This window comes from Colias philodice, chromosome 7 (assembly GCF_061535455.1).
Source record: "Colias philodice isolate Cphi_HAF_F1 chromosome 7, ilColPhil1 Martin Lab GWU primary, whole genome shotgun sequence".
Lineage (NCBI taxonomy): Eukaryota > Metazoa > Arthropoda > Insecta > Lepidoptera > Pieridae > Colias > Colias philodice.
The window spans coordinates 5,024,930-5,049,890 of record NC_143092.1 but is presented as its reverse complement, the minus strand read 5'-3'; the positions used below and the strand labels follow the sequence as shown (position 1 = coordinate 5,049,890).

General features: G+C 40.3%; 6 protein-coding genes across 8 annotated transcripts; 5 read left to right on the top strand and 1 right to left on the bottom strand.

The window, feature by feature from the left end:
* Nucleotides 1-218: 218 nt before the first annotated feature.
* On the top strand, nucleotides 219-5,220 carry LOC149487047 (UDP-glucosyltransferase 2-like). The gene is made up of 4 exons (XM_089697261.1): nucleotides 219-1,272; nucleotides 2,399-2,621; nucleotides 2,917-3,133; nucleotides 4,878-5,220. Exons 1-4 carry the CDS (start codon nucleotides 454-456, stop codon nucleotides 5,155-5,157), a joined length of 1,539 nt encoding a protein of 512 aa, XP_089553387.1. The 5' UTR covers nucleotides 219-453; the 3' UTR covers nucleotides 5,158-5,220.
* A 236-nt stretch (nucleotides 5,221-5,456) lies between these two features.
* LOC149487046 (UDP-glycosyltransferase UGT5-like) lies at nucleotides 5,457-8,101 on the top strand. The gene is made up of 4 exons (XM_089697353.1): nucleotides 5,457-6,386; nucleotides 6,812-7,031; nucleotides 7,217-7,433; nucleotides 7,828-8,101. The coding sequence occupies exons 1-4, from the start codon at nucleotides 5,559-5,561 to the stop codon at nucleotides 8,099-8,101; spliced, it is 1,539 nt and encodes a 512-aa protein (XP_089553479.1). The 5' UTR covers nucleotides 5,457-5,558.
* A 988-nt stretch (nucleotides 8,102-9,089) lies between these two features.
* On the top strand, nucleotides 9,090-18,861 carry LOC149487044 (UDP-glucosyltransferase 2-like). Its single transcript, XM_089697260.1, has 4 exons — nucleotides 9,090-9,770; nucleotides 9,850-10,072; nucleotides 17,643-17,859; nucleotides 18,436-18,861. Exons 1-4 carry the CDS (start codon nucleotides 9,183-9,185, stop codon nucleotides 18,737-18,739), a joined length of 1,332 nt encoding a protein of 443 aa, XP_089553386.1. The 5' UTR covers nucleotides 9,090-9,182; the 3' UTR covers nucleotides 18,740-18,861.
* On the bottom strand, nucleotides 10,532-16,553 carry LOC149487045 (uncharacterized). The gene is made up of 2 exons (XM_089697257.1): nucleotides 13,366-16,553; nucleotides 10,532-13,278 (listed from the first exon to the last, which is right to left on the bottom strand). The coding sequence occupies exons 1-2, from the start codon at nucleotides 16,543-16,545 to the stop codon at nucleotides 11,140-11,142; spliced, it is 5,319 nt and encodes a 1,772-aa protein (XP_089553383.1). The 5' UTR covers nucleotides 16,546-16,553; the 3' UTR covers nucleotides 10,532-11,139.
* A 548-nt stretch (nucleotides 18,862-19,409) lies between the features above and the next one.
* Nucleotides 19,410-22,294, top strand: LOC149487043 (UDP-glucosyltransferase 2-like). Its single transcript, XM_089697258.1, has 4 exons — nucleotides 19,410-20,292; nucleotides 20,373-20,595; nucleotides 20,801-21,017; nucleotides 21,961-22,294. The coding sequence occupies exons 1-4, from the start codon at nucleotides 19,474-19,476 to the stop codon at nucleotides 22,259-22,261; spliced, it is 1,560 nt and encodes a 519-aa protein (XP_089553384.1). The 5' UTR covers nucleotides 19,410-19,473; the 3' UTR covers nucleotides 22,262-22,294.
* Nucleotides 22,295-23,237: 943 nt separating this feature from the next.
* On the top strand, nucleotides 23,238-24,860 carry LOC149487042 (uncharacterized). Of its 3 annotated transcripts, XM_089697107.1 has the most exons (4): nucleotides 23,238-23,435; nucleotides 23,518-23,559; nucleotides 23,947-24,086; nucleotides 24,284-24,860. In XM_089697107.1, the coding sequence occupies exons 2-4, from the start codon at nucleotides 23,532-23,534 to the stop codon at nucleotides 24,758-24,760; spliced, it is 645 nt and encodes a 214-aa protein (XP_089553233.1). In that variant the 5' UTR covers nucleotides 23,238-23,435; nucleotides 23,518-23,531; the 3' UTR covers nucleotides 24,761-24,860. The 3 variants fall into 3 exon arrangements, with proteins under 3 accessions (XP_089553233.1, XP_089553232.1, XP_089553234.1); XM_089697106.1 differs by lacking the exon at nucleotides 23,238-23,435 and having other exon boundaries at nucleotides 23,450-23,559; XM_089697108.1 differs by lacking the exons at nucleotides 23,238-23,435; nucleotides 23,518-23,559 and adding an exon at nucleotides 23,703-23,871.
* The last annotated feature ends 101 nt before the right edge of the window (nucleotides 24,861-24,961 follow it).

Below are 24,961 nucleotides of genomic sequence, written 5' to 3'. Positions count from 1 at the left end.
CATATAAAGAGTAGGTACTACTAAATATTATAAAATATGTATCCTTACAATAATTCGTTCAGTAGGTTATGCGTTAAAAGACAGTTATTTTCGTATTTAAAATTTTTAGAATACGTTTGAACTTTGAAATATAGTTTTCAATATCTTCTAGTGTAGTTTCATAAATCGAAAATTATTTGTCTTATTTTTATAAATTATCAAAATGTGGTAAACTACAACAAAACAGATATCTTCAATTTGAAAATATAATGCCAAATCTATAAAAATTGCAAGATTTACAAGCAACGCTAAAATTCTCAACAAATAACAATGTTGTAAATGTTTTTTCACTTATAGATTACAGAGCTTAGATTGGTTTATATCCAAAAAAATAATAATTTATCGGTCCATTATCAAGAATAAAGAACTGAATTCAGTTGTAGTTTTAGCCTTGTAGAAATAACCCGCGTGATAATGAAAATGGGAATTTTAATTTTATCGTTGTGGACGTTGTTATTTTCGATTCATGAAGTGCAACCGTTGAATATTTTAGGAATATTTCCATATGCAGGCAAAAGCCATTTCTTCGTCTTCGATAAATATCTGCAAGAACTAGCTCATCGTGGATACAATGTTACTGTTATATCATATTTTCGTCGAGAGGAACCCTTACCAAATTATCATGACATCAGTTTAGCTGGGAAAATGAATGTCTTGGAAAGTGTGTTTCCCATTTACCGTTCGTATTGGCAAATATTTCAAACGAGTCTTTTTCTTTTTTCAACTGGAACAGAAAATTGTAGAGTTTTACTGGCTGACGAAAACGTGCAAAATCTGTGGAAATCTAAGGCAAAATTCGATGTTATCGTTTTGGAACAGTTCAACAGTGATTGTTCCCTCGGATTAGCTTATAAACTAGGAGCGCCTGTAGTTGCTGTTAATTCACACTTTTTCATGCCTTGGCAATTCAGTAGATACGGTATAGCTAACAACCCATCATACGTTCCATTCCATTTTTTTGAGGGTGGAACTAAACCAACATTTTATCAAAGAGTGGAACGGACATTATTCAATACATACTTTATAACAGCCTTCAAGTTATTGGTACAAAGAGTTGACCAAAATACTCTTGCTGAATATTTTGATGATATCCCGCCTTTGGAAGAATTAGCTAAGGATATCAAATTTTTACTCTCTTATACTAGCTTAATGCTCTCCGGGTCTCATTTATTCCCTGCAAATATTATTGAAGTCGGTGGGTATCATGTGAGCAAGCCGAAACCGTTGTCAGAAGTAAGTAAAATTAGTATAAGAACTCTATTTTATACTATAAAACAAAAATATTTTTAAAATCATTCGCAATGATTACGATTTTCCTATAAAAATTTTTATAGTCATAATTTTATCTACGGTCTTGATGTAATTTGTTCTAATCTAACTCTTATATGGCCGTATTTGTAGTACTTTGATAATATTAGTGACCAAATAAATATGTATTATTTCTATCAATACCTACTTCAATAAAAATGAGCAATTCGGCACAATAAAAATATTAAAAAAAGGAACATGGGTGCTCCATGATCGACATTGAAACAAACGTCCTTTAAAAAATGAATGTTTTATTATTCGAAGCAACATGTTATGTAGGAAGTAGGATTACTTTAAAAAATGACTGTCAAAACATTATAACATCTCATAGTCCAGGATCCTTCGCCCATTTTTGCACGTGATTACTATCAAGCTAATTTTCCGCTAGTAGCCTCATTTTGATGAGACGCCCAATAATTTCCTGTACGAAACTCTCGATTGTGGTAACTGGTAGCTAACAAGTAACAGAGGTAACAAGGATAAAATGTGTTGATTTGATGGTTCTCAAATATTTATTACGCAATTTGTAGGACAATATGTCTGTTCAATTATGTATATAAATATTAACTAAGTGAAAACAAAAAACAGCTGGTTAGTAATAATTTATGATGACCTCGTTATCAATACACATTGGAAAGAGGGGACTCTTTGATTTTGTAGGACAAATATTTTTTCGAATAATTTAGATAATTATCTTGAGATTGAACAAAAAAATTAAGTTAGTAATAAATATTTTAGAACCATAAAATCAAAACATTTTATCCTTGTTACCTCTGTAAGCTACCACTATCGAGAGTTTCGTACATGAGATTATTGGGCGTCTCATCAAAATAAAGCTACTCACGGAAAATTAGCTTGATAGTAATCAAGTGCAAAAATGGGCGATGGATCCTGAACTATCAGTCACACTTAGTCACGAATAAGCTCTCTGTAAAGCTTAAAATACACAAAAAGTCATTAATTTCTAATTGTTTAGTTAAGCTACCAAAGAAATAATCTGTTGGAATGTTGGACTGCAGGTATATTTGAGTCGATTTTTTTATATTTTTAGAAAATTCGCAAGTTTATAGAGGACTCTGAGCATGGTGTCATTTACATAAGTTTTGGATCTATGCTTAAAGCCAATACAACACCAAGAGATAAGATTGAAGCTATTGTTGCTGCTTTATCTGAACTGCCTCAACGAATACTGTGGAAATGGGAAGAAACGACACTACCGGGAAATCCTAAAAACATATTTATTTCTCCGTGGTTACCTCAAAATGATGTTTTGGGTTCGTATCAGTTCTATTTAATTGAAGACAAAATGTTATAATTTATGTAGGTATTGCAATTGAATGTCCATTTTAGATATAAGTACTTATTATAGTTTTGTGAGCCCAATTAATTAATAAATTGTCTGGTATATTTTAAAACCGTCATACATTCATTTCTTTGATTATTACCAAAGTTGCAACTGTTCATAAAAATATTCACATTGTATCTACTATTCCTGTAGGTAAAACCAAGAATATCAGTACACTAGACACTTTACATAAAACTGTACTTTAAAAGGTATATTTTCTACAGCACATCCAAAAGTACTAACTTTCTTCTCACACTGCGGTTTGCTTAGTACAACTGAAGCTATGTACCATGGAGTACCCATGGTCGGTATGCCTATCTTTGGAGATCAGCCCGCAAACGCAGGCTTTATGGAGGAGAGTGGACTTGGCGTGCAAATTCAAATCGGAGAATTAACAAAGGATAAGCTTTTGGACAAATTTAAAACAGTTCTTGACCCTGGGTAAGACATAGTTACTGTTTAAATACGACAAAATATTACGCTCTGGGGTAATTGCAGATTGAGGGATACCTATAGTACTCCTGTGTAGTACTCACATTAATACGCAAATGGATATTGTTGTTATAATTAACAAATTTATATTAGCTTATTGTGTTTATACAATAATAATTATAACAGACTAATAATTATAACAGTAAATATTATAACAATAATCATAATAAGGGCGTAGGGATGTGACGACCTCATCGCCCACGGTTGGAATATCTATTGTCTACGTGACAATAGATATTCCACCCGTGCAATCAGTCAACCCGCAGGACACCTTGTGGCGGGGTGTCGGGGAGTAGCGACCCCGCGGGAACCGAGTGCTCCCGGGGGAGGCCCCTGTCTTCATCTCCGGCTCGCCTTCACCGGCCGGTCGGAGTGAAGCCTGACGAGGACAGGACCCCCGCCTCTGGCTTGCCTTAACCGGCCGGCCAGAGTGGAGTCGCGAGAGCTTTTAGCTCGAAGGGTGGATGCGAAGCGTAAGTGGCGAGTGGGCACGTGATGCTGGACCCTCAGGGAGCGCGTGATCGTAGTTTAAAGTCCAGGGACGCCTCTCCACCCTTAGCTGCTCACAATATGTTGCCCCCTTGTCGCACTATTGCAGCGACTTATTTCGGGGGCCCATACAGTGAGAGGGCGAGTCACCACCTGCCAACATATTTTTACTTTCTTTTAGTAGAAAGGCAGGTGCCATAGTTTCCCATAGTCCTCAGTACCAGTCCATTTAGCATCCCAATCCATAGCCCAATCATTAAATTTCCATACCCTGCAATAGTCCTACATTGGCCGCGGACTGCCCAGGGCTGTATCTCTATAGTGCAGTCATGGGCAGGCTGCGGCTGGTGTCCCACAACACATTAAAATTCTCGAAAGGGCCTCTGCGTGTTGGACCCGTGTCCCCACGTAAGCCTTCCAAAGATCCGGGTACTGTCCTTCTGGTGGTACCCGAGTATTATGGAAATGAGAAACATCATAATAATTATATGTATAACAGACTCTCTGATATTGAAAACAAAATTTTCCGAAGTTATTATTAGTAATTTTCTTAACTCAATCATTAAAATTAATTTTAAGCGTTACCTACATATGAAAGAAAATTGTTTGAGTAAGATAAACAACCAAACATTATTTGGTAAGAAAACCATTCACTTTTCATAAGCATAATATTAAGTTGCATATAATATTATAATTCCAGTCTGAAAATCTTATACATATATAAAAATGAATCGCAAAATGTGTTGGTAAGCGCATAACTCGAGAACGGCTGAACCGATTTCGATAATTCTTTTTTTATTATATTCCTTGAAGTACGAGGATGGTTTTTATGTAGAGTGGAGAAAACGTAAATATGTACCACGGGCGAAGCCGGGGCGGACCGCTAGTTTTAAATAGAAACTATCTCAAATTGACGTCAGATACCAAATAATTTAAATTGAATATCGCTATTAACTCAAGATATATCTAGATAGAAAGAACTATTTTTAATAAAACTTTTACTAGATGGTAAATTTCAATTTTTACACTTGATTTAATTATAATAGAAAGCCCTCCATACAAATCAAATGCAGGATATATTTTTATATTAATTCCTAACCTAATCAAAACAGCGATAAAAATGAGTTACGTAAATTTTCGAATTAGGGCAATATGTAGACGATAAAGCTAATCTACTGATAACCATGATGTTATTTTTTTCCAGATTCAGAAGTCGTGTTAAACTCATATCAAAGGCATGGCATGATCGTCCTCAATCCCCGATGGATAGCGCTATTTACTGGACCGAGTTCGCAGCACGTTACAGTAACTTCACATTCAAAAATCCATCAGTTAATGTGCCTCTTTATCAGTATTATGGATTAGATGTATTATCGTTTTTGATAGTGTGTACGATTATTTACTTGTTTATTGTTGTAAAAATATTCTCGTGCTTGTTTTTAAGACAAAAATCTACGAGGAAAATTAAAAAGAAACAATCGTGAAAAAAAATTGATGTTCTATACAATGTTAACTTTTTGTTTTCGTAATAAATAATATAAAATTAACTCTTTCAATTTTAATTAATTTACTAGTTACTATACTTTAACAATCGGCAGTACCTAAGACTTGTTTTGGTATGCTTAAGGGAGCCATAAGATAACCTACTAAGGTAAAAATAAACGAGTACAAAAAATCACGACCTACGTCAGTAATTAACCCATTGACCACCGTAAGGCCCGATCGGGGCGCGACACAATAGATTTTCTATTGTGTCTGTGATTCCGAGGACTGATGGATTAATCGCACTTTAATCTTTATATTTAATTTTAATGGAATTAAACCGATAAGATAGTTTCAATTTTAGTACTGCTACTCATACGGTGATGAATGGTCTCAGATCAAAATGCGAATCAACACGGTTGTTGCGTTGCTTACAATAGTGCTTACAACTTGCATTCTGCTGAATCAAGTGAAATCTTATAATATCTTAGGAGTGTTTCCTCATATAGGAAAAAGTCACTTTTATGTTTTTGATGTTTATTTAAAAGAATTAGCCAAAAGAGGACACAATGTGACAGTGATATCATATTTTCCACAAAAAGAGTCCCTGAAAAATTATCATGACATTAATCTAGGAAAGGACAATAAATACTTCGAAGTGAAGTTACCTATAACTGAATCAAAATTTTTAATTTTCCTTTCATTCACAGTATTGCAACCGTTTGCAGGGCCATACTCTTGTAAACAAATGCTTGAAGATGAAGAGGTACAAAATTTGGTGTACTCTGGTCAAAAGTTTGATCTCGTTATTGTAGAGCAATTTAATACTGACTGTCCTTTGAGTATAGCATATAAATTGGGAGCACCAGTAATCGGTGTTACCTCAAGTATGTTGCTACCCTGGCATTACACCAGGTACGGAGTTCCCTACAATCCTTCTTACGTTTTGTACGATATATATAAAGGCGGAACAAAGCCAACTTTCTTGGAAAGGGTTGTTAGATCCATAAATTTTCCATATATAAATTTTATTCAATATTTATGCATGAAGCTTGATGATAAAGTGATTTCGGAATATTTCGATGATGTACCACCAGTAGCGGAGTTAGCCCGTCAAATTAAGTTTTTACTAGTCTACCAAAATTTTATTGTAAGTGGATCACAAGTTTTACCGTCAAATGTGATAGAAGTTGGAGGATATCATGTTGCAAAACCTAAACAGCTACCCGATGTAAGTAAATTCATGGATAACGTAAACCTAACGTCTTTTTCTTGTATTATTCTATACGTATTAAACTTATTTAATACTAGCTTCCGCCCGCGACTCCGTCCGCGCGGAAAAATTAAGAAAAAATAAGATTTATTTTTTTTCTACGTATTTTTCCGGGATAAAAAGTATCCTATTTTATGCCCAGGATAATAAGGTATAATTGTACCAAGTTTCATCGAAATCGAACCGTTAGTTTTCACGTGATGCCTTCACATACAGACAGACAGACAGACAGACAGACAGACAAAAATTTTTTTAATCACATATTTCGGTTTGGTATCGATCCAGTAACACCCCCTGCTATTTATTTTTTCAATATTTTCAATGTACAGAATTGACCCTTCTACAGATTTATTATATGTATAGATTTTTTATTGAATCTACAGGACATTAAGAAGTTTATTGAAGAATCCAAAAATGGAGTGATATACATCAGTTTCGGGTCATTATTAAACCCATCGTCTTTGAATCGTGAAAGATTTGAAGCTATATTAAATGCTATAAAAGAATTGCCTCAGAGAATTGTATGGAAATGGAATAAGAAGATTCCAAACAAGCCAGATAACTTATATGTATCAAAATGGTTGCCTCAAAATGATATATTAGGTAAATTTATTCAGAAATCAGGAAAAAGTGCAGAATACAAGAAGAATTTTTTCGGAAAATATTAAATCACAAAAAAAAGAAATCCTAAAATGAATGATCAATTATCAATAATTTCAAGCAATACTTACTCTTACTCTCTAAAACACTCAACCGAACTATTTAAATAAAAATATTTCATTTTGCAGCTCACCCAAATGTAAAAGTATTTTTTTCACATTGCGGTCTATTGGGTTCAACAGAAGCTGTGCATCACGGTGTACCAATTCTTGGCATGCCAATCATAGGTGATCAGTTTTCTAATGCAGCTGCGATTGAAGAACGAGGTCTGGGAGTTCAAATCGAGATTAGTGAATTAACTACGGAGCTACTGCTACAAAAATTCAAAATTATTTTAGATCCTGCGTGAGTATCAATCATCATGTCACTGCAAGATTCAAGCACTACTAGAGCGTAGCGATTAGCGAACTAATCCTATAATGGCAAGCATCTGTCAACTCAACTGCGATATTATTACAGTCACAATTAAGATGTAAAATATTACATTGATTTTATTTTAAAGGAGCAAATACAGTTTCTTGTCGGTACTTCTCTGTAAAAGTTCCTTCAGATCGGGTGGTGTATTATTATTTATATGCTTTTTGACGATTCAAAAGCGAGTCTAAACGAAATCTGAGTTTGATTTTATTACATTGCTGAATAGTCTTTGGTATTACGTACCTATGCCTCACTTCTGAAAGCATCACGGATATTTTTTTTTCTAATTTAAAAATAAAGATATAGAATTTCATTTTTACAGATTCAGGGCAAATGTCAAACAAGTATCCACCATGTGGCGAGATCGACCCGTTTCAGCGCTCAATACAGCAGTCCATTGGACTGAATTTGCCGCTCGCTATCATAACTTTACATTTAGACCAGCCGCGGCTGACGTACCACTGTACCAGTATTTGGGTCTCGATGTCATATTTGTATTATTAGCATTCTCAATATTTAGTGCATTTATTTTAAGATATTGTATTTTAATATTACTAACGTGCTTACGTAAAGTTTATAAACATAAAAAAGATTGATTTTCTATATAATGATATATTTTCTATGTTTTAATATAAAATAATTGATCATAATAATTGAGATTTTATTACTCCTTTACAATTTATGTGTTCTTTATTTATTAATTTATATGTTATTTATCTTTGTGATTTGCCATAAAAATTAAGTAAACTGAATATGTCTCTAAGTACAACTATCAGGAGGAAAATATTCTTATTAGTCACAAAAAATATAATCTCTTTAACCACGTGACATTGACCCGTGTCTCTACTAGTCGTTCGTGGAATTAGTACGCGATCGGACGCACGCGTTTAATATAATATAATATTATCATTAACAATACAAGACCATGAAACACGTTGAAATTGTCGTTGCGTCTCTGATATTACTACAGTGCAACCTTAATATAACGTACCTCAATATAACGATTTCCTCGATTTAACAAATTTTTTGTAATCCCCTTGAATTGTCCATAAGATTCAATACAAAATATCCCTTTACATTACGAACATTTTTTGCGAACAACCTCTTTATAACGAATTTTTAACTATCAAGAAAAGTATAAATACCTCTAATTAACGAATTTCGTTAACCCAAAACCTTTATATAAAGTTCCAACCAATGTAATGATTATTAATCTCATAGTATGTGATTCATGTCGCGACGGATTTCGACATGCTTTTGTTCGTAAAACGATCATTTTTGTTTAATTTAAATTGGAAAGTAATGTCAACACTGCTGCTCGTCACTATTGTTAAAGATTCAAGTTGAAATGGATCAGAAACGTTAAAAGACCTCTTTATAACGAATTTTAGACCAACCTAACCTCAACATAACGAACCTCAGTTCAACGAATTACTTGATATAACGAATATTTATTTGTTCCCTTCAGATTTGTTATATCGAGGTTGCACTGTATTACAAAATTGTGCTTCACTTAATATATTAACAATATTCCCATACCATGGCAAAAGCCACTTTTTTGTGCATCGTGTTTACATACAAGAATTAGTTAATCGGGGTCACAATGTAACTGTAATATCCCACTTCCCAGAAAAAAATCCGCCGCCTAATTATCACGACATTAGTCTAGCAGGAAGTATGAAAATTTTTGAAGATGATTTGCCTTTTCAAAAATCCTACTTAACAGTGATTGGAGCGGGTATATTTCTTACATTTACCGGTAAACAAAACTGTGAAGTGATGCTAGCAAATAAAGAAGTGCAAAATCTTATAAACAAAAAACCTAAATTTGATGTTGTTATTGTGGAACAATTTAATAGTGATTGTGGATTAGGCATTGCATATAAGTTGGGTGCTCCCGTAGTGGGAATAACATCCCACATTTTGATGCCATGGACTTACAACAGATTCGGCATACCTTACCATCATGCTTATGTTCCCTTCCATTTTTTGGAAGGGGGCACTAAACCTACTCTCTACCAACGAGTTGAAAGAACTATTTTTGACTTTTATTTCAAAACGCTCTATTATTTTGTGTCACAACGAAGCAATCAAAAAGAACTTGCTAAATACTTCGATGACATACCCCCTTTGGAAGAACTGGCCCGAGATATAAAAGTTCTCCTACTATATCACAATTTTATTCTCACTGGTTCAAGATTATTCCCAGCAAACGTTATTGAAGTTGGTGGCTATCATGTGTCTGAATCAAAACCCTTGGCTGATGTAAGTAGGTAAACTAACATATTCTTTGTTATATCAGGATAATAAAACCAATTATTAAGAAGACGTAAAATATTTCTAGAAATTACGCAAATTCGTAGAGGAAGCTGAGCATGGTGTTATATACATAAGCTTCGGGTCAGTCATAAAAAGCTCTACAATGCCGGATGATAAACTCCAAGCTATTTTAGGGGCTATTTCTGAAATGCCTCAACGATTCATTTGGAAATGGGAGAGCAAAATAAAATTACTAGACGAAAATAAACTCTACCTCGCTGAATGGCTACCACAAGTTGACATTTTAGGTAAGATTTATTCATATTAAACACCTTTTTGCGATTAAAATTGATTTTACAATTAACTTTATAATGATGGCTAAGAATAACATGCATAGTTAGGACAGTAGAATTTAGAATTTTGTAACAAATTTATTTTTAGAAACTAGAGCAGGAACATTTCACCTAAATTTTTTTGAAGAATCTTGGAAATAATAAGACAAAAAATAAGATAGCAGTCGTATGAAACCTAATTAGGTGTTGCTATTCGACAAATAATCAGATAATAACTCATAAGATAAGATCATCACACCCGAACACTAATTTCTACAATATAAATATGTTCATGTCATTGTATTTAAATTGTATTATTTATGATTAAAAGAAACAAAGTCTCTGGTCTACGTTCTAGAGGAGACTGAGACGTGAGACGGTACTTCATAAAAAAGTCCATGTTGTGGACTGTATAAGTTTGTTGGGTTCGTAGTCGAAATAAAACCCTCCCTTCGACATACATACATATATTTTCCTTTTACAATTACAATTTATACCACTAATTACACTTAATCACTATTACTTATTAACTACTGGTCTGTAATAAGGACTTGCTCTAACTGATCACTATTAGTACTTATTCGCTACTGGTCTGGAGTAAGCACTTGTTCGAACTGATCACTATTAGTACTTATTCGCTACTGGTCTGGAGTAAGCACTTTCTCGAACTGAACTCCATTTGAAAATTTGTGCTATTTATATGCGTCGCCGGCGGGGAGATTCAAAGCGGCCGCCCGGCGGCGAGGCACAAAGCGGCGGCGGCATCCAAAAGGCGGCGAGACTCAAAGCGGCGGCGGCATCCAAAAGCGGCGGCGAGACTCAAAGCGGCGGCGGCTGTCTTGCATGTGCCGCCTAGGCCACGCCTCCTCCACGTGTAAACGCAATGCACGTGGCGTACTGAGTACAGCGCGATAGGCGAAACCGCGGTGCGCCTCGTCGAAACCGCGGTGCGCCTCTCTTCCACGTGCAGCGTTAATATTCCGCCTCATACACGTGGAGCCGCTGCGCGGGGAGCCCCGTTACCGCCTGCGTGTGCTCGTCCTTTACAGTCCTCCCCCCGGCGTAGCTTGCGTAGCCTCCTTCATCACGACGAGCTTGCTGACGGGGCGTCTGAAGATCCCGCTCTTGGTCTTCACTTCGGCTACCCGCACAGCGTCGTCCGGCCCGGCGTGAACGCGCACCACGACCCCCATGGGCCATGTGTTGCGCGGCAAGACGTGGTCCACGATGATGACCACGTCACCTTCCTCGAGGCGTCGCGTGTCCTTTCGCGCCTCCCCCCGTGGCACGAGCGTCGGTAGGTACTCCTTGATCCATCGGCGCCAGAAGTGGTCGGCGAGTGCCTGGCTGGCGCGCCAGGTCCGTCGGTCTGCTTCGTCGCACGGCCCCGTCGTCGGCAGTCCCGTTGAGGAGCCCAACAGGAAGTGGTTGGGCGTGAGGGCTTCGGGGTCGTCTGGGCTCACGCTCACGTGAGTCAGCGGCCTCGCGTTCACCGCGAACTCCGCCTCGGTGAGTAGAGTCCGCAGCACCTCTTCTGGCGGCGCCTTCTCCCGTAGTGTTGCGCCGAGCGCGGTTTTCACCGACCGCACCAGCCGCTCCCATGCACCGCCTTGATGCGGCGCACCCGGCGGTATGTAGCGCCACTCCATCCGGTGGCGCAGCGCTTCTTCTTGTAGCGCCGGCGCCCACTCGTTGTACGCCTTCTTCAGTTCTTGATCAGCACCCCTGAAGTTCGTTCCGTTGTCCGAATACATCAGACGAGGCCACCCTCTGCGAGCTGCCATCCTTCTCAGCGCCATGATGGCTGAGTCCGTTGACAGAGATGCGACGAGCTCCAGGTGCACGGCGCGCGATGTCAGGCATGTGAACAGCGCGCCCCATCTCTTCTCTCTTCTTCGTCCGATCTTGACCATCATTGGCCCGAAGTAGTCGACCCCGCAGTTGGTGAAGGGTCGGTGGAACGGGTCGAGGCGAGCGCGCGGCAAGTCCCCTTTGGCTGGGACCTGCGGCATTGCTCGGCGTACTCGGCACAGCGCGCAGTTCTTCTCCACGGCGCGCACTGTAGGCCGCAGGTGGATGACCCAGTAGCGCTGCCTCAGGTCGTTGGTGACGCGCTCGCGGTTGGCATGTCCGGCGGCACAATGTTCCTGTAACACTATTAGTCTGGTTATTCTGTGCCGGCCGTCGAGGATTACCGGCTTCTTCATTGTGTCGGGTGCCGTGGCTGCGTTTATGCGGCCCCTTACTCTCAGCATGCCGTCTTCCATTACCGGGTCCAATTTGTACAGTCTACTGGATCTGCTGATGGGGCGCGCGTCCTTGATTCGCTTTATGTCTTCTCCAAAGCTGTCGTTCTGTGCGCGCTGCACCAACAGTCGTTCGGCTTGCTCCAGGTGGCGACATTCTAGTCTTGTCGCCGTGTGTCTGATGCGTATGTCGATGAATGCGAGCACCCTTGCTGTTGCTCCCACCAGTGTGCGGAATTTGGAGAAGCGCTCTGGATCCGGCAGCCATTCCATCTTCCGTGTCAGCTCGCTTACATGCAGTACATCAGCCTCGTCCGTAGTTTCTCGTAGTTCCTTCTCCGTGGGCCACTGGTCCTCCGTCTTTGTCAGGAATTCTGGACCCTGGAACCATCGATCATGTCCCGTGGTGAAACTTAGGCGGGTGGCGTCGTCGGCAACGTTTTCATGAGTCGGCAGCCACCGCCACTCTTCCCTTTGTGTTAGTTCTCCAATCTCACCGAGGCGATGCGCGACGAACGGCGTGTATCTCTTTGCATCGTTGCGCACCCAGTGCACCACCGTCGATGAGTCTGTCCAAAACCAAGTACGAGATATGTCATACCTGTGCTCTCTTCTTATCTGATCAGCGAGTCTGGCGCCGATCACCGCCGCCTGCAGCTCTAGGCGCGGGATTGTCTGCGCGCGCCGTGGTGCCACCTTTGCTTTCGCCGAGACGAGTTTAACTTGCACGCTGCCGTCCGTTCGCCGCATACGCCAGTACGCCACGGCTGCATACGCTTGTTCACTGGCGTCGCATAGCACGTGCAGCTCGATGTCTTCGACGTTGTCCGTTGTGTAGCATCGCGGCAAACGTAGCGCGCCGACCGCTTCCAGCTGCGCCAGCCAGCCCGAAAACTGCTCGCCCTCTTCTTCGGGTATTGGTTCGTCCCATGAAATCTGGAGGCGCCACAGGCTCTGCAATATGATTTTAGCACGGATGGTGAAATAACTTAAGAGGCCTAGTGGGTCATAAATTGACATTACCGCACTTAATGCTTCGCGCTTGGTCGGCGGGCGCTTGCGATCTCGCACCTCCACCGGTACCCTGTTCATCGCTGTGTTAAATCCTAGCGCGTCTTGCTCGGCGTCCCAAATTAGCCCGAGGATCTTCGGGGCTGGCTGCGCTCCTCCCAGCTGCGTTGGTGTGCTGGCGTGCAGTTCTCGTGGCACGTCCCTCAGCACGCTCCTGTCGTTGGCGTTCCATCCTCGTAGCTTGAAGCCTGCCGCCGCGTGCACCGTCCGTATTTCTTCGATTGCTTGTCTGGCTTCCTCCGCGTCGGCGTAGCTCACCACCAGATCGTCCATGTAGTGGCTCTTCGTTATCGCTTCCAACGCCATTGGATACTGTTCTGCGTGCTGCTGCGCATTATGATTACGGATGTAATGCGCCATAAACGGAGAGCTCGCTGCACCAAATATCATGGATGTCATTTTGAAGTGCTGTGGTGGCGTGTCGCGTCGGCTCCCTCTCCATAAAAACTGCTGCGCTGGCTGGTCTTCGGGTCTTATTTTTACTTGTAGGAACATCTCCTCTATATCTGCCGTGACTGCCACTGCCTTTTCCCTGAATCGAAATAATATACCCGGCAGTGATAGTAGCAAGTCTGGGCCCTCAAGCAGTTCGTCATTTAAACAAGTCCCGTAGCTTTTGGCTGCCGCATCGAAAACCAATCGCTGCTTCCCTGGCTTGTTGGGATTGGTCACAGCGAAATGCGGCAGGTACCAGCACACGCTGCTCTCGCCTTCACTGCCGTCGCATGGAACCGCATACCTTTTCTCAAATAAGTTGTTCATCTGCTTGGTGTACTCGGCTGCGAATTCCGGCGCGGCGTCCATCTTGGCTTCAATCTTCAGAAGTCTCCGCAGCGCGGCATTGTAGCTCGGCGGCATGCGGACATTATCTCTCTTCCATGGCAGGCCGATTTCATACCCGCCCAGCGTCTTCTTTGTAGTCATCTCGACGATTGACGTTGCTCGTCGGTCGGCTTCACCTATGCGCGGTCTACTGGCTATGTTCAATGATTCTATCTTGAAGTGTTCTTCCACCAGGTTGTGTAGCCGTAGGTCCGCTTGCTGCTGTTCTCGGACGTGAAGCACGCAGTCCCTTTCGACGATCATTCGACGCGGCGTTGTTCCATGTATCACCCAGCCGAGATTTGTCTTGGAGGCGGCAGGTTCGTCGGCGCCGCCCGTCCGAAGTTCTCTTGTCACGATATGCTCCCAGTGGTCGGTACCCACCAGGACACCCGCGCGTGCTTGTTCGTAACATACCTCATGTTCCGGTATGTCGCGCAGGTGTCTGTACCGAAGCAGGGAACCTGGGATGGACTGCTGATGCAACTGTAGCTTCTTCATCGTGCGGGCGCGCAGGTCGTGTAGTGTCCCGTCGCTCTGCCCCCGCAGCTGCACCGTTACCAGCCGACTTCCTTCTTCAATCTGCTCCATGTTCGCCCCGTGGATGCGGAGCGGCGTGGCGGGACCTTCGGCGCCGATCTGTCGCGCCAGGTCCTCATCAATGAGGGTGATGGTGGAGCCCTCATCGAGCAGTGCGTGCGTCGATACCTCCCCCCGTGGGCCGACGACGGTGACTGGACACATCTTCAGCAGGACGGCGCGGGGCGGTGCGGTTGCGCGGTCAGCAACCGCCATGACGGTTTCTTCGGTCGACGCAGCAGGCTCTTCTCTTCTTACGTCGTGCAGTGATGAATGATGCGGGCGGCGGCACTGGTTCACGCCGCATGGTTTCGCTCGACAGTAGATGCGCCGATGTCTCTTCGTGGCGCACTTGAAGCAGGCGCCCTTTTCCCTCGCCAGCGCCCACCGCTCATCCACCGACAGCTTGGCGTAGCGCGGGCAGGCAACCATGGTGTGGTCGCGCCCGCAGCACAGGCAGAAGTCTTCTTTCTTCTCTTCTTTCTTCTCTTCTTTCTTCTCCTCTTCATCACCACTGCTGGAAACTATGGCGTATACTGCCGACTTCCTTCTTGGTGGAGCAGGTCGCACTGCCGCTGCTGCCGCTGCTGCCGCTGCTGCCGTGGTGTCTCTGCGCGCTGGCGCAGTGCTGCTCGTCGGCGCGTATGTGTAGCGGAGCGCCTGGTCCGCCTCTCTCATCAGGAAGCGGGACAGCACCACAATTTCCGGATCTGCCGTACCTTCCTGTGAATATGCATAGTCGCACCATCTGGACCGCAGGTGCGGACTTAGTTTGTCCAATATCTCCCTTGCAAGCATAGGATTGTATAAATACCCTTTCCTATCTATGGTTTGAAGTATGCATACCACGTTCTGTACCTTCACAGCGAAGCTGTTGATGTCCTTGGCCGCTGCTCCAGGTCGCGGCAGCTTCCTCAGGTCCTCCATGGCCCTGTCGATAATTATCTCGGGCCTCCCGAAGCACTGCTCCAAGGTTTTCATGACTGCTTCAGGTGATGAAGCAGTGTGAAGCAGCGCTGCCACGGCGTCCCTTGCTTCCCCCTTCAGGCATGTACGCAGCCGCTGGATGTTTTCTGCGTCGGACACTTGGTACATGCTGCTTGTGTCCCGGTAGGCTGCTCGGAACGGCAGCCACTCTTCGATCGCACCTGAAAATATAGGAAGGTCCGCGTGGCGTAGGCGCGGTCGCGCCATCTTCTCTAGGGACGCCGCCAGCTGCTCTATTCCTGTTCGTCTGGTCGGCGTCGGCGATCTTCCTCTTCTTAGTTCGGATCTCTGGTGTCTGTCATCCTTCGGCACAGGATGTGACTGGAGCCACTCGTCCACCTTGTTTCGTTCTTCTGTCGCGGTGACGATATCTTCCGGCAGGTCCTCGTCTTCCTGTATGGCGGACACCTCGAACTGTAAGCGTTTATTTATTAGTTCTTTCTCAATTTGTAGTTCTTTTCTCTGGATAGCGGCGAGTCGCTCTGCCGCTTCTAATTCCGCCGCCTTAATCCGCCGCGCCGTACTCGCCGACGACCGCACCGATCTAGCGGATCTCGCTGGCGAATGCCGTCGCGGTTGCGGCGGGATCTCCATTGTTTCTGTGGCTGACGTCAAGCGTGCGTCAGACGGCGATGCTAACGGGTCCAGCACCAGCCGCCGCATTCGTTCTTGCCGCACACGCTCTGTCTCCTGGCTCCGGTCTTCAACTTCCACAGCGTCACCCTGGCTGCGGGTTACCACCATGCCTAAAGAGGTGACGTACCGCAGGCTTATACTGGCAGACTCGTTCCGCTGACCAGCACCCCTGATTCCCGGCGCGTACCACTAGGTCACCACTGGCGGCCCGTGTCTGCCCGTAAAAAACCTTACGACTCACCTTATTGGACTAGTACCAACAGCGCGGCCCCGTCGGTAGGTACCTGACTCGCCTGGTGACGATCAAAAACACCAGCAGGCTAGTACCAACGTTACCGGTTTGCCGATATTCGTCCCTCGAAGGTGAGCTCGTTGCCGATGTGTACCTCTCTTCGGCAGGATCTGGTCTTCCACGTGCAGCGTTTCTTCCTTGAAGTATCCGGCGCTCGTTGGATCACACGTTGTTATCCGGCGATCGTAGGGCCACACGTTGTTATCCGGCGATCGAAGGACCACACGTTGTTGTGGACTGTATAAGTTTGTTGGGTTCGTAGTCGAAATAAAACCCTCCCTTCGACATACATACATATATTTTCCTTTTACAATTACAATTTATACCACTAATTACACTTAATCACTATTACTTATTAACTACTGGTCTGTAATAAGGACTTGCTCTAACTGATCACTATTAGTACTTATTCGCTACTGGTCTGGAGTAAGCACTTGTTCGAACTGATCACTATTAGTACTTATTCGCTACTGGTCTGGAGTAAGCACTTTCTCGAACTGAACTCCATTTGAAAATTTGTGCTATTTATATGCGTCGCCGGCGGGGAGATTCAAAGCGGCCGCCCGGCGGCGAGGCACAAAGCGGCGGCGGCATCCAAAAGGCGGCGAGACTCAAAGCGGCGGCGGCATCCAAAAGCGGCGGCGAGACTCAAAGCGGCGGCGGCTGTCTTGCATGTGCCGCCTAGGCCACGCCTCCTCCACGTGTAAACGCAATGCACGTGGCGTACTGAGTACAGCGCGATAGGCGAAACCGCGGTGCGCCTCGTCGAAACCGCGGTGCGCCTCTCTTCCACGTGCAGCGTTAATATTCCGCCTCATACACGTGGAGCCGCTGCGCGGGGAGCCCCGTTACCGCCTGCGTGTGCTCGTCCTTTACAGTCCAATTAGTAAAATACTCACTGTTTCCATTCAAGGTCACCCAAAGACGTTAGGGTTCGTATCCCACGCTGGTATGGGCGGCACAACAGAAGCTATACACTTCGGAGTACCAGTCATCGCGATGCCACTTGTTGGAGACCAACCATCGAATGCTGCTGCCATCGAAGAAAGTGGTCTAGGAGTGCAACTGCAAATAGATGACTTGACCAAAGACAATTTAGTTAAGACGTTTAGAAAAATTCTAGATCCTCAGTGAGTACCTATTATTAGTTTTAATAGTTAGCTTTAAATAGTTGTTTATAACGCGAGGATAGAATTTAACAGAGCAAAGCCGCAGTAAAACAAATAATGACACGGACGTTATTCATTACTTCCTAAAATAAAAACGCATGGCAGCAAATAATTGAGTGGTAAATCACAAAAAAGACCAAATAAGCCAAGAGAATGTTCTACTCACCAGTTGAATATAATTCGCAAAATAATAGATAGGCTATGCAATATGCATACAATTATGTTGATAGCAACTCTCTGAGAACAACTTGATAGTATATGATTGAGTAATCATCATTAAGCAATGACTTTGCATATTGTAGATGCAATTATTATTAAGATTTAATTTACTGACAAATATGTACATACAAACAAATGTCACAATAGAACAAATATTAGATAGGTTTATTCCACAGTAAAAATCCATTTCCGAAACCATTCTTGTGAGTTTTTATATAACATCATACCAAATACATACTTGAAAATATATTAAGTAGTTATCGCTAAGGATCCATTTTCCTTTACGATTCCTACAAGAATTTTTTCTTCTTATTACAGATTCAGAGAGAACGTGAAGCGTGTATCGAAAGCGTGGCACGATCGTCCCCTGTCCCCTCTGGACACCGCAGTTTACTGGACCGAATTTGTGGCTCGCAATCCCAACGCTACGTATAGAACCGCTGCTGTAAATGTACCGCTATATCAATATTGGTGCCTTGATATTATTAGTGTATATGCTACGATACTCATAAGTTTATATTACGGTATAAGTCTGATCAAGAGATTAGTGTGCAAGAAGAATACTGAAAAGCTGAAGCCGACAGCTAAGAAAGAAAATAAAAAGAGATCAAAACGTGATTAATTTTCGACTCATTAGTTCACTAGCTATAATATGTTATGTAATTTATGTGATTAATCCTAAGGATAAATCTATTCGTAAATTAAATTATGACAAAAATAAATTATTTCAGATTTTTTTTTTAATTCTGTGTTTAAGTAGTTCTCAGTGCAGACTTTCCTTGAAAATGATTAAAATTTAAAAGCGCTTTGATACTCTTTCGAAGATAAGCGACACTTTTTATAGTGACAGATGTTTTATTATTAGAACTTTTATGTATCAATTACACACTCTGAATGACTCTCTGAAGTCTATTGAATGACATACACGTGTTCAAACCGGTTACTTAGGTATGTTTATGTATATTTATTACGGATATTTTTTACTTACAAAAATCTACTTAATACCATTCTTAATACAGAATACCATACTTAATACCATTCTTAATTTATTTATATAACAGGATAAAACGAAGATAATATAATGAAAATATTATACATATTTATTATTTATAAATTTCTCACATTAAATACAATTTTTATATAATTAATATACTCACTTGGCCTATTCAAGAACATAAAACAGCTACATATTATTATAGAGTAGGTACTTTGCATACAACCGTTACAAAAAATATACCTATAGCTCCTAATATAACCACGCCACTGACATTGACCGGGGCCTTACTCGCAAGTCGCAAGTAGTAAGATTTATTATTCGAATGCGTCTGGACGCATTGCGCGCTCCGTATTGTGACCATGAATCATGCAATAATAATAATTGCGTTACTTATCGTTGTATTGACACAAAATGCTATTTCTATGAATATCCTGGCAATATTTCCCTATCATGGAAAAAGCCACTTCTTAGTTTATCGAATATTTCTACAAGAACTTGTGAAGAGAGGTCACAACGTTACTGTAATATCACATTTCCCAGAAAAAGTGACGGCACATAATTACACTGATGTAAGTTTAGCTGGGAGTATCAAAATTCTAGAAAATGAAGATGTTCCCTTTCATAAGTCTTATCTAACAGTGCTCGGGACTGGCGTGTTTCTGACAACAACTGGAAAAGAAAACTGTGAAGTGATGCTAGCAAATAAAAATGTGCAAAATCTTCTGAACAAAAAACCTAAATTTGATGTTGCTATCGTGGAACAATTTAATAGTGATTGTGGATTAGGCATTGCATATAAATTGGGTGCTCCCGTAGTAGGAATAACATCCCACATTTTGATGCCATGGACTTACAACAGATTCGGCATACCTTACCACCCTGCTTATGTTCCTTTCCACTTTCTGGAAGGGGGAACTAAACCTACACTCTACCAACGTGTTGAGAGAACTATTTTTGACTTTTATTTCAAAACGCTCTATTATTTTGTGTCGCAACGAAACAATCAACAAGAACTTGCTAAATACTTTGATGACATACCCCCTTTAGAGGAGCTTGCCCGGGAAATCAAAGTTCTTCTAATATATCACAATTTTATTCTAACTAGTTCAAAATTATTCCCAGCAAACGTTATTGAAGTTGGTGGTTATCATGTTTTGGAATCAAAACCATTGACTGGAGTAAGTAGGTACCTATAACATTTTAATAAATATTATACGAAATATAATAAAGTAAATTAAAACTTAATTCATATTTTTAGGACTTACGGAAATTCATAGATGAGGCTGAGCATGGTGTTGTATACATAAGCTTCGGCTCAGTCATAAAGAGTTCTGTAATGCCAGATGACAAACTTCAAGCCATATTAGGAGCTATGTCAGAATTTCCTCAAAGATTTATATGGAAATGGGAGAGCAAAACAAAATTGCTGGATGAAAATAAGCTCTATCTTGCAAAATGGTTACCCCAGGTTGATATTTTAGGTAATTCGCGTATATTTTTATTTTATAAGTGTTTGTTACTTATTAAAATAATTATTTACTCTAATTTATTTTAATATAATTAAATCTAATGAGAAATGCAAATCACGTAACACAAATGTAAACCAAGATCAAGATAAGTGATAAAATATATAGTGTTAAGTCCTGATTCTGAGTAGAATATAACTTTACACAATAAATTATTCAGGTCATCCAAAGACCTTAGCATTTCTATCCCATGGCGGGATGGGAGGAACAACAGAAGCAATACACTTCGGAGTGCCAATGGTCGCAGTGCCGGTTTTTGGAGATCAGCCCTCCAATGCAGCTGCTATCGAAGAAAGTGGTCTAGGAGTGCAACTGCAAATTAGGGACTTAACGAAAGAGACCTTAGTTGCGGCATTTAAAAAAGTTCTTGATCCTCAGTAAGTATAATTTTATATTATTTGAATAGATTTACGAATAGAAATAATAATTATTATTAATACAGCCTGAATTATACAATACTAGAGGTCCGCCCCGGCTTCGCCCGTGGTACATATTTCGCAATATAAGGTAGCCTATGTCCTTTCTCTGGTATCAAAATATCTCAATACCAAATTTCATGCAAATTGGTTCAGTAGTTAAGGCGTGATTGAGTAACAGACAGACAGAGTTACTTTCGCATTTATAATATTAGTATGGATGTACCTTCTCTATCTTTCTCACATTTATCATACATTAGATCTCTAATATATAAATTTGTTTGCCAGCGAACAAACGACATTAGACAAGGCCTTGAAAGTTGAAACAGAAAGATACATTTTCATGTAAACACAGATTATTCTTGAAATCATAATAATTATTACACTGAAGTCATGTTTAGTTACTTCGGAGTTTTTAACATTGTGTAAGACAGAAAAGAATATGTGCATAATCATTTCCTAATTACTAGGTACTTTGTTCCGAAAATACATACTTAATATTTATAGAATGTAGGTAATCCTTTTTGTTAAAAATAAATTCCTATTTACTTTGATCGTTTAAGGCTAAGGTTTAAAGATACGATGCATTTAGATCAAACGGGCGAATTCTCATTCTAACCCCACTATGTCTAAATCGAAAAAGAAAATAAACAGGCGTAGAGAATTCTTTCGTTGTTCGTTCGAAAAGATTATATGCAATATTCTAATACTGAACAACACATACCTACTATGACAACACTGAATACGAGTTTTCGTTTACACTAAATCACACATCACGAAAGAATGCTCTTGCTCTAGCTCTAGCTCTATGTTCGTTTTGTCTAATTTCTTAATGCACCGTTAGAAGAACCTGAATTGATTTGAATCAAAATTAATTAATTAACAATAATATTTCAAATTTCAGATTCAAAAACAACGTAAAGCGTTTGTCAAAAGCGTGGCACGATCGTCCCCTGTCCCCTCTGGATACCGCAGTTTACTGGACCGAATTTGTGGCTCGCAATCCCAACGTTACATATAAAACTGCAGCTGTTAATGTACCTCTATATCAATATTGGTGCCTTGATATTATAAGTGCGTTTGCTACAGTATTTATAATCATCTATTATCTAATAAGTCTTATCAAGAGATTGTTGTGCAAGAATAGTAGAAAAGTGAAGCAGACAACTAAGAAAGAAAGTAAAAAGAGATCAAAACGTGATTAATTTTTGAATTTGAAATAAACTTATTTTTTATAATTTGTTGACGTTGTTTATTTGAACTCCTTGACTAGTGTAATCAAAATTTCATGTAGGTAGAGTTACCGAAGGTAAATCCCACTTAGAAGTTACTATGTAGATACCCACTTTAACAAGTTAATCAATAAATAATAATTAATATTCGGAAAAATAAAAAATAATAAACTGTAAGTCTGAAATAGTAGAAGAAATTCAATCACTCAGGCGGGGTCACGGGGTGCCCCGGTTGGTCAAAAAGTTCAAACTCGGGTTCGAATCCCACTTCGTGATCGATTTTTTTTTCTACTTTTAAAATTGGGTCATACCTATAGTTACATTAATTATTAAATACTTTAAAAATAAAATTTCTTCATGATACCTATTTATTACGACTACGATTCTCGAATACTTTACAGTGTAGTTACATTTACCATCACAGTCGTCAGTCACAGATGACATGCACGATTTAACAATAACAATTAACAAAAGAGTTACAATAAGTGTTAATTAGAGATTCTAATAAAGAGACTCTGGAGACGTTATTTCATTATCATTTCATTATTAGGACAAAAGATGCTTTATAAACATAGGTACAAGTTACAAAGTACATCGAAACTAATATTATTATGTACCTACCTAACATATTTAAAGTTAAAGAGGAAATATTATTTTGTTAGTAAGATACGCATTACGATTTAACTCCACCGGTTATTTTTAATCTTAGCGTAATGATATATAGCCTATAACCTTCCTCGATAAATGGGCTATCTAACACCGAAATAATTTTTCAAATCGGACCAGTAGTTCCTGAGATTAGCGCGTTCAAACAAACACAAACTCTTCAGCTTTATAATATTAGTATAGATTAATATTGCTTTAGATATATTGCAAGGATAATTTAAAAAAATAAGATATCGAGAGTTCTCTCCTTCACAGAGGTCTAATCTAATAATACTGGCTAGAAAATAAACGACATCTCTGAAGAAGAATACACGTAAGAAGCAAAAATTGTCTTCTCTGTACATTTTCACATTTGTCATGTTATTCAAAACATCTATGGAGAAGTTATAAATTTATAATGGATTTCTTAAAATCTAATCTACAAAAACTCTAATGGAAAATATGACAAGGGTGAAAATGTCTTAATCTCCAATATCAAAACGTAAGTTTTAATTAAAGTTAATATTCAGTTGGGAATTTATAGTTTTAATTTGAACATTAACTCATTTCTTTGGAAATTTCAGATTTCATATCAAAAATGGCATGCTGTTGTAAACCTGGTCGATGTAAGTATATATTTAATATAGGTCTGGAATAGTAGCAACAATATCGTCATAATTAACTGTAAATTCTGAACACAACACTTACTGCACTGATATAAATACATAGTTTTATGATTACCATTCTGATAAGTAGTTTGTACTTAATATAATAAAGTACCTAGCTTATCTCCTATGCATTGCAATCATCGTGTCTATAAATTAAAGGTTCAAATGCAATCGAGTACGTAGATTCAATAACAAATTTTAAATTGAAAATAGTTTCAATAAGCCCTAGAATTAATTAGCCCTAAACAGTCGCAATAATTACTCATCAATGTAATAATTATTTGTTATAAAAAGAAGTAGTGATTTCAAATTGCTGTATTTTTGTATCCGTTTGAATGTTTGCAGCAAACAAATCGTCTGCGAGCTGTTTAGGCCGCTGCGATTTGCCCAAACACCGTTGCCTAGAGAAGGATGAAGTCAAACCCGGCCCCGTCCCGAAACACATGGGTTGGCTCTATACAGCGAAAGATGCTCCTGAGCATCAGGTAATCATTTTATAACGAAAATTATTTCATGAAATCTTAAGTAATTAAACATAGAAAACATGGAAATAATTGTCCTAATAGTTTCTCAGGTTTTAGCCGAAGATGTTTATTTCGTAAAGAATAACATTTCTGGATATTTTTTTTATTATTTAGAATTTAATACAACACCATTAACGAACTAACGATTATATTCTCAGTTACGTTGCGGCTGGCGACCAGGCCACATTTCGTGCCCCGTTCTGAAGCGCATCGAGCAACACAACTGTATGAAAGCAAGCGACTGCTCTGCGTGTCCAGCTGTATGCAGTAAACCATGTTGTATGCCGCCGAAATGTTTAGCAGTATGCCCCTCATCAGTCTCATGCTGTAAACAGCCGCCGTGTACCCAACCTCTCATTAGAATCATACGCCACGGAGGACAGTATACCATATGTACTAAACCTTCAAACATCAGCAATGCACCATCTGGACCATACCCATTAAAATATGTCCTCAACACTGACCCTGATGATGTGTCCACAACTAACGTAAAATACAGCGTAGAAGCGAAATTCAATGACTACCATTTTGACTATACAAGCTCTCAGACTTCATTTGTTTTGGACTTCTCACCTCCAGAACAAAAGTGCTACAAACCATGCCCAAAGAAGAGTTTGATATGTATGGCAAACTAAGAAGAAAATCTACATTAACTGGGAGAGTTGAATTTTAATTTAAATAATGATATAGTAAATAGAAACTAATGCAACACCCTGTAAATTTTCAATAAGCTAAATAAAATGAAATTATACTGGTGTGTTTCATTAATTGCGAACCATTGACAACAACAAACATTATTGAAAATTGAGTTAACTGATAATGTATAAACCTTGCAT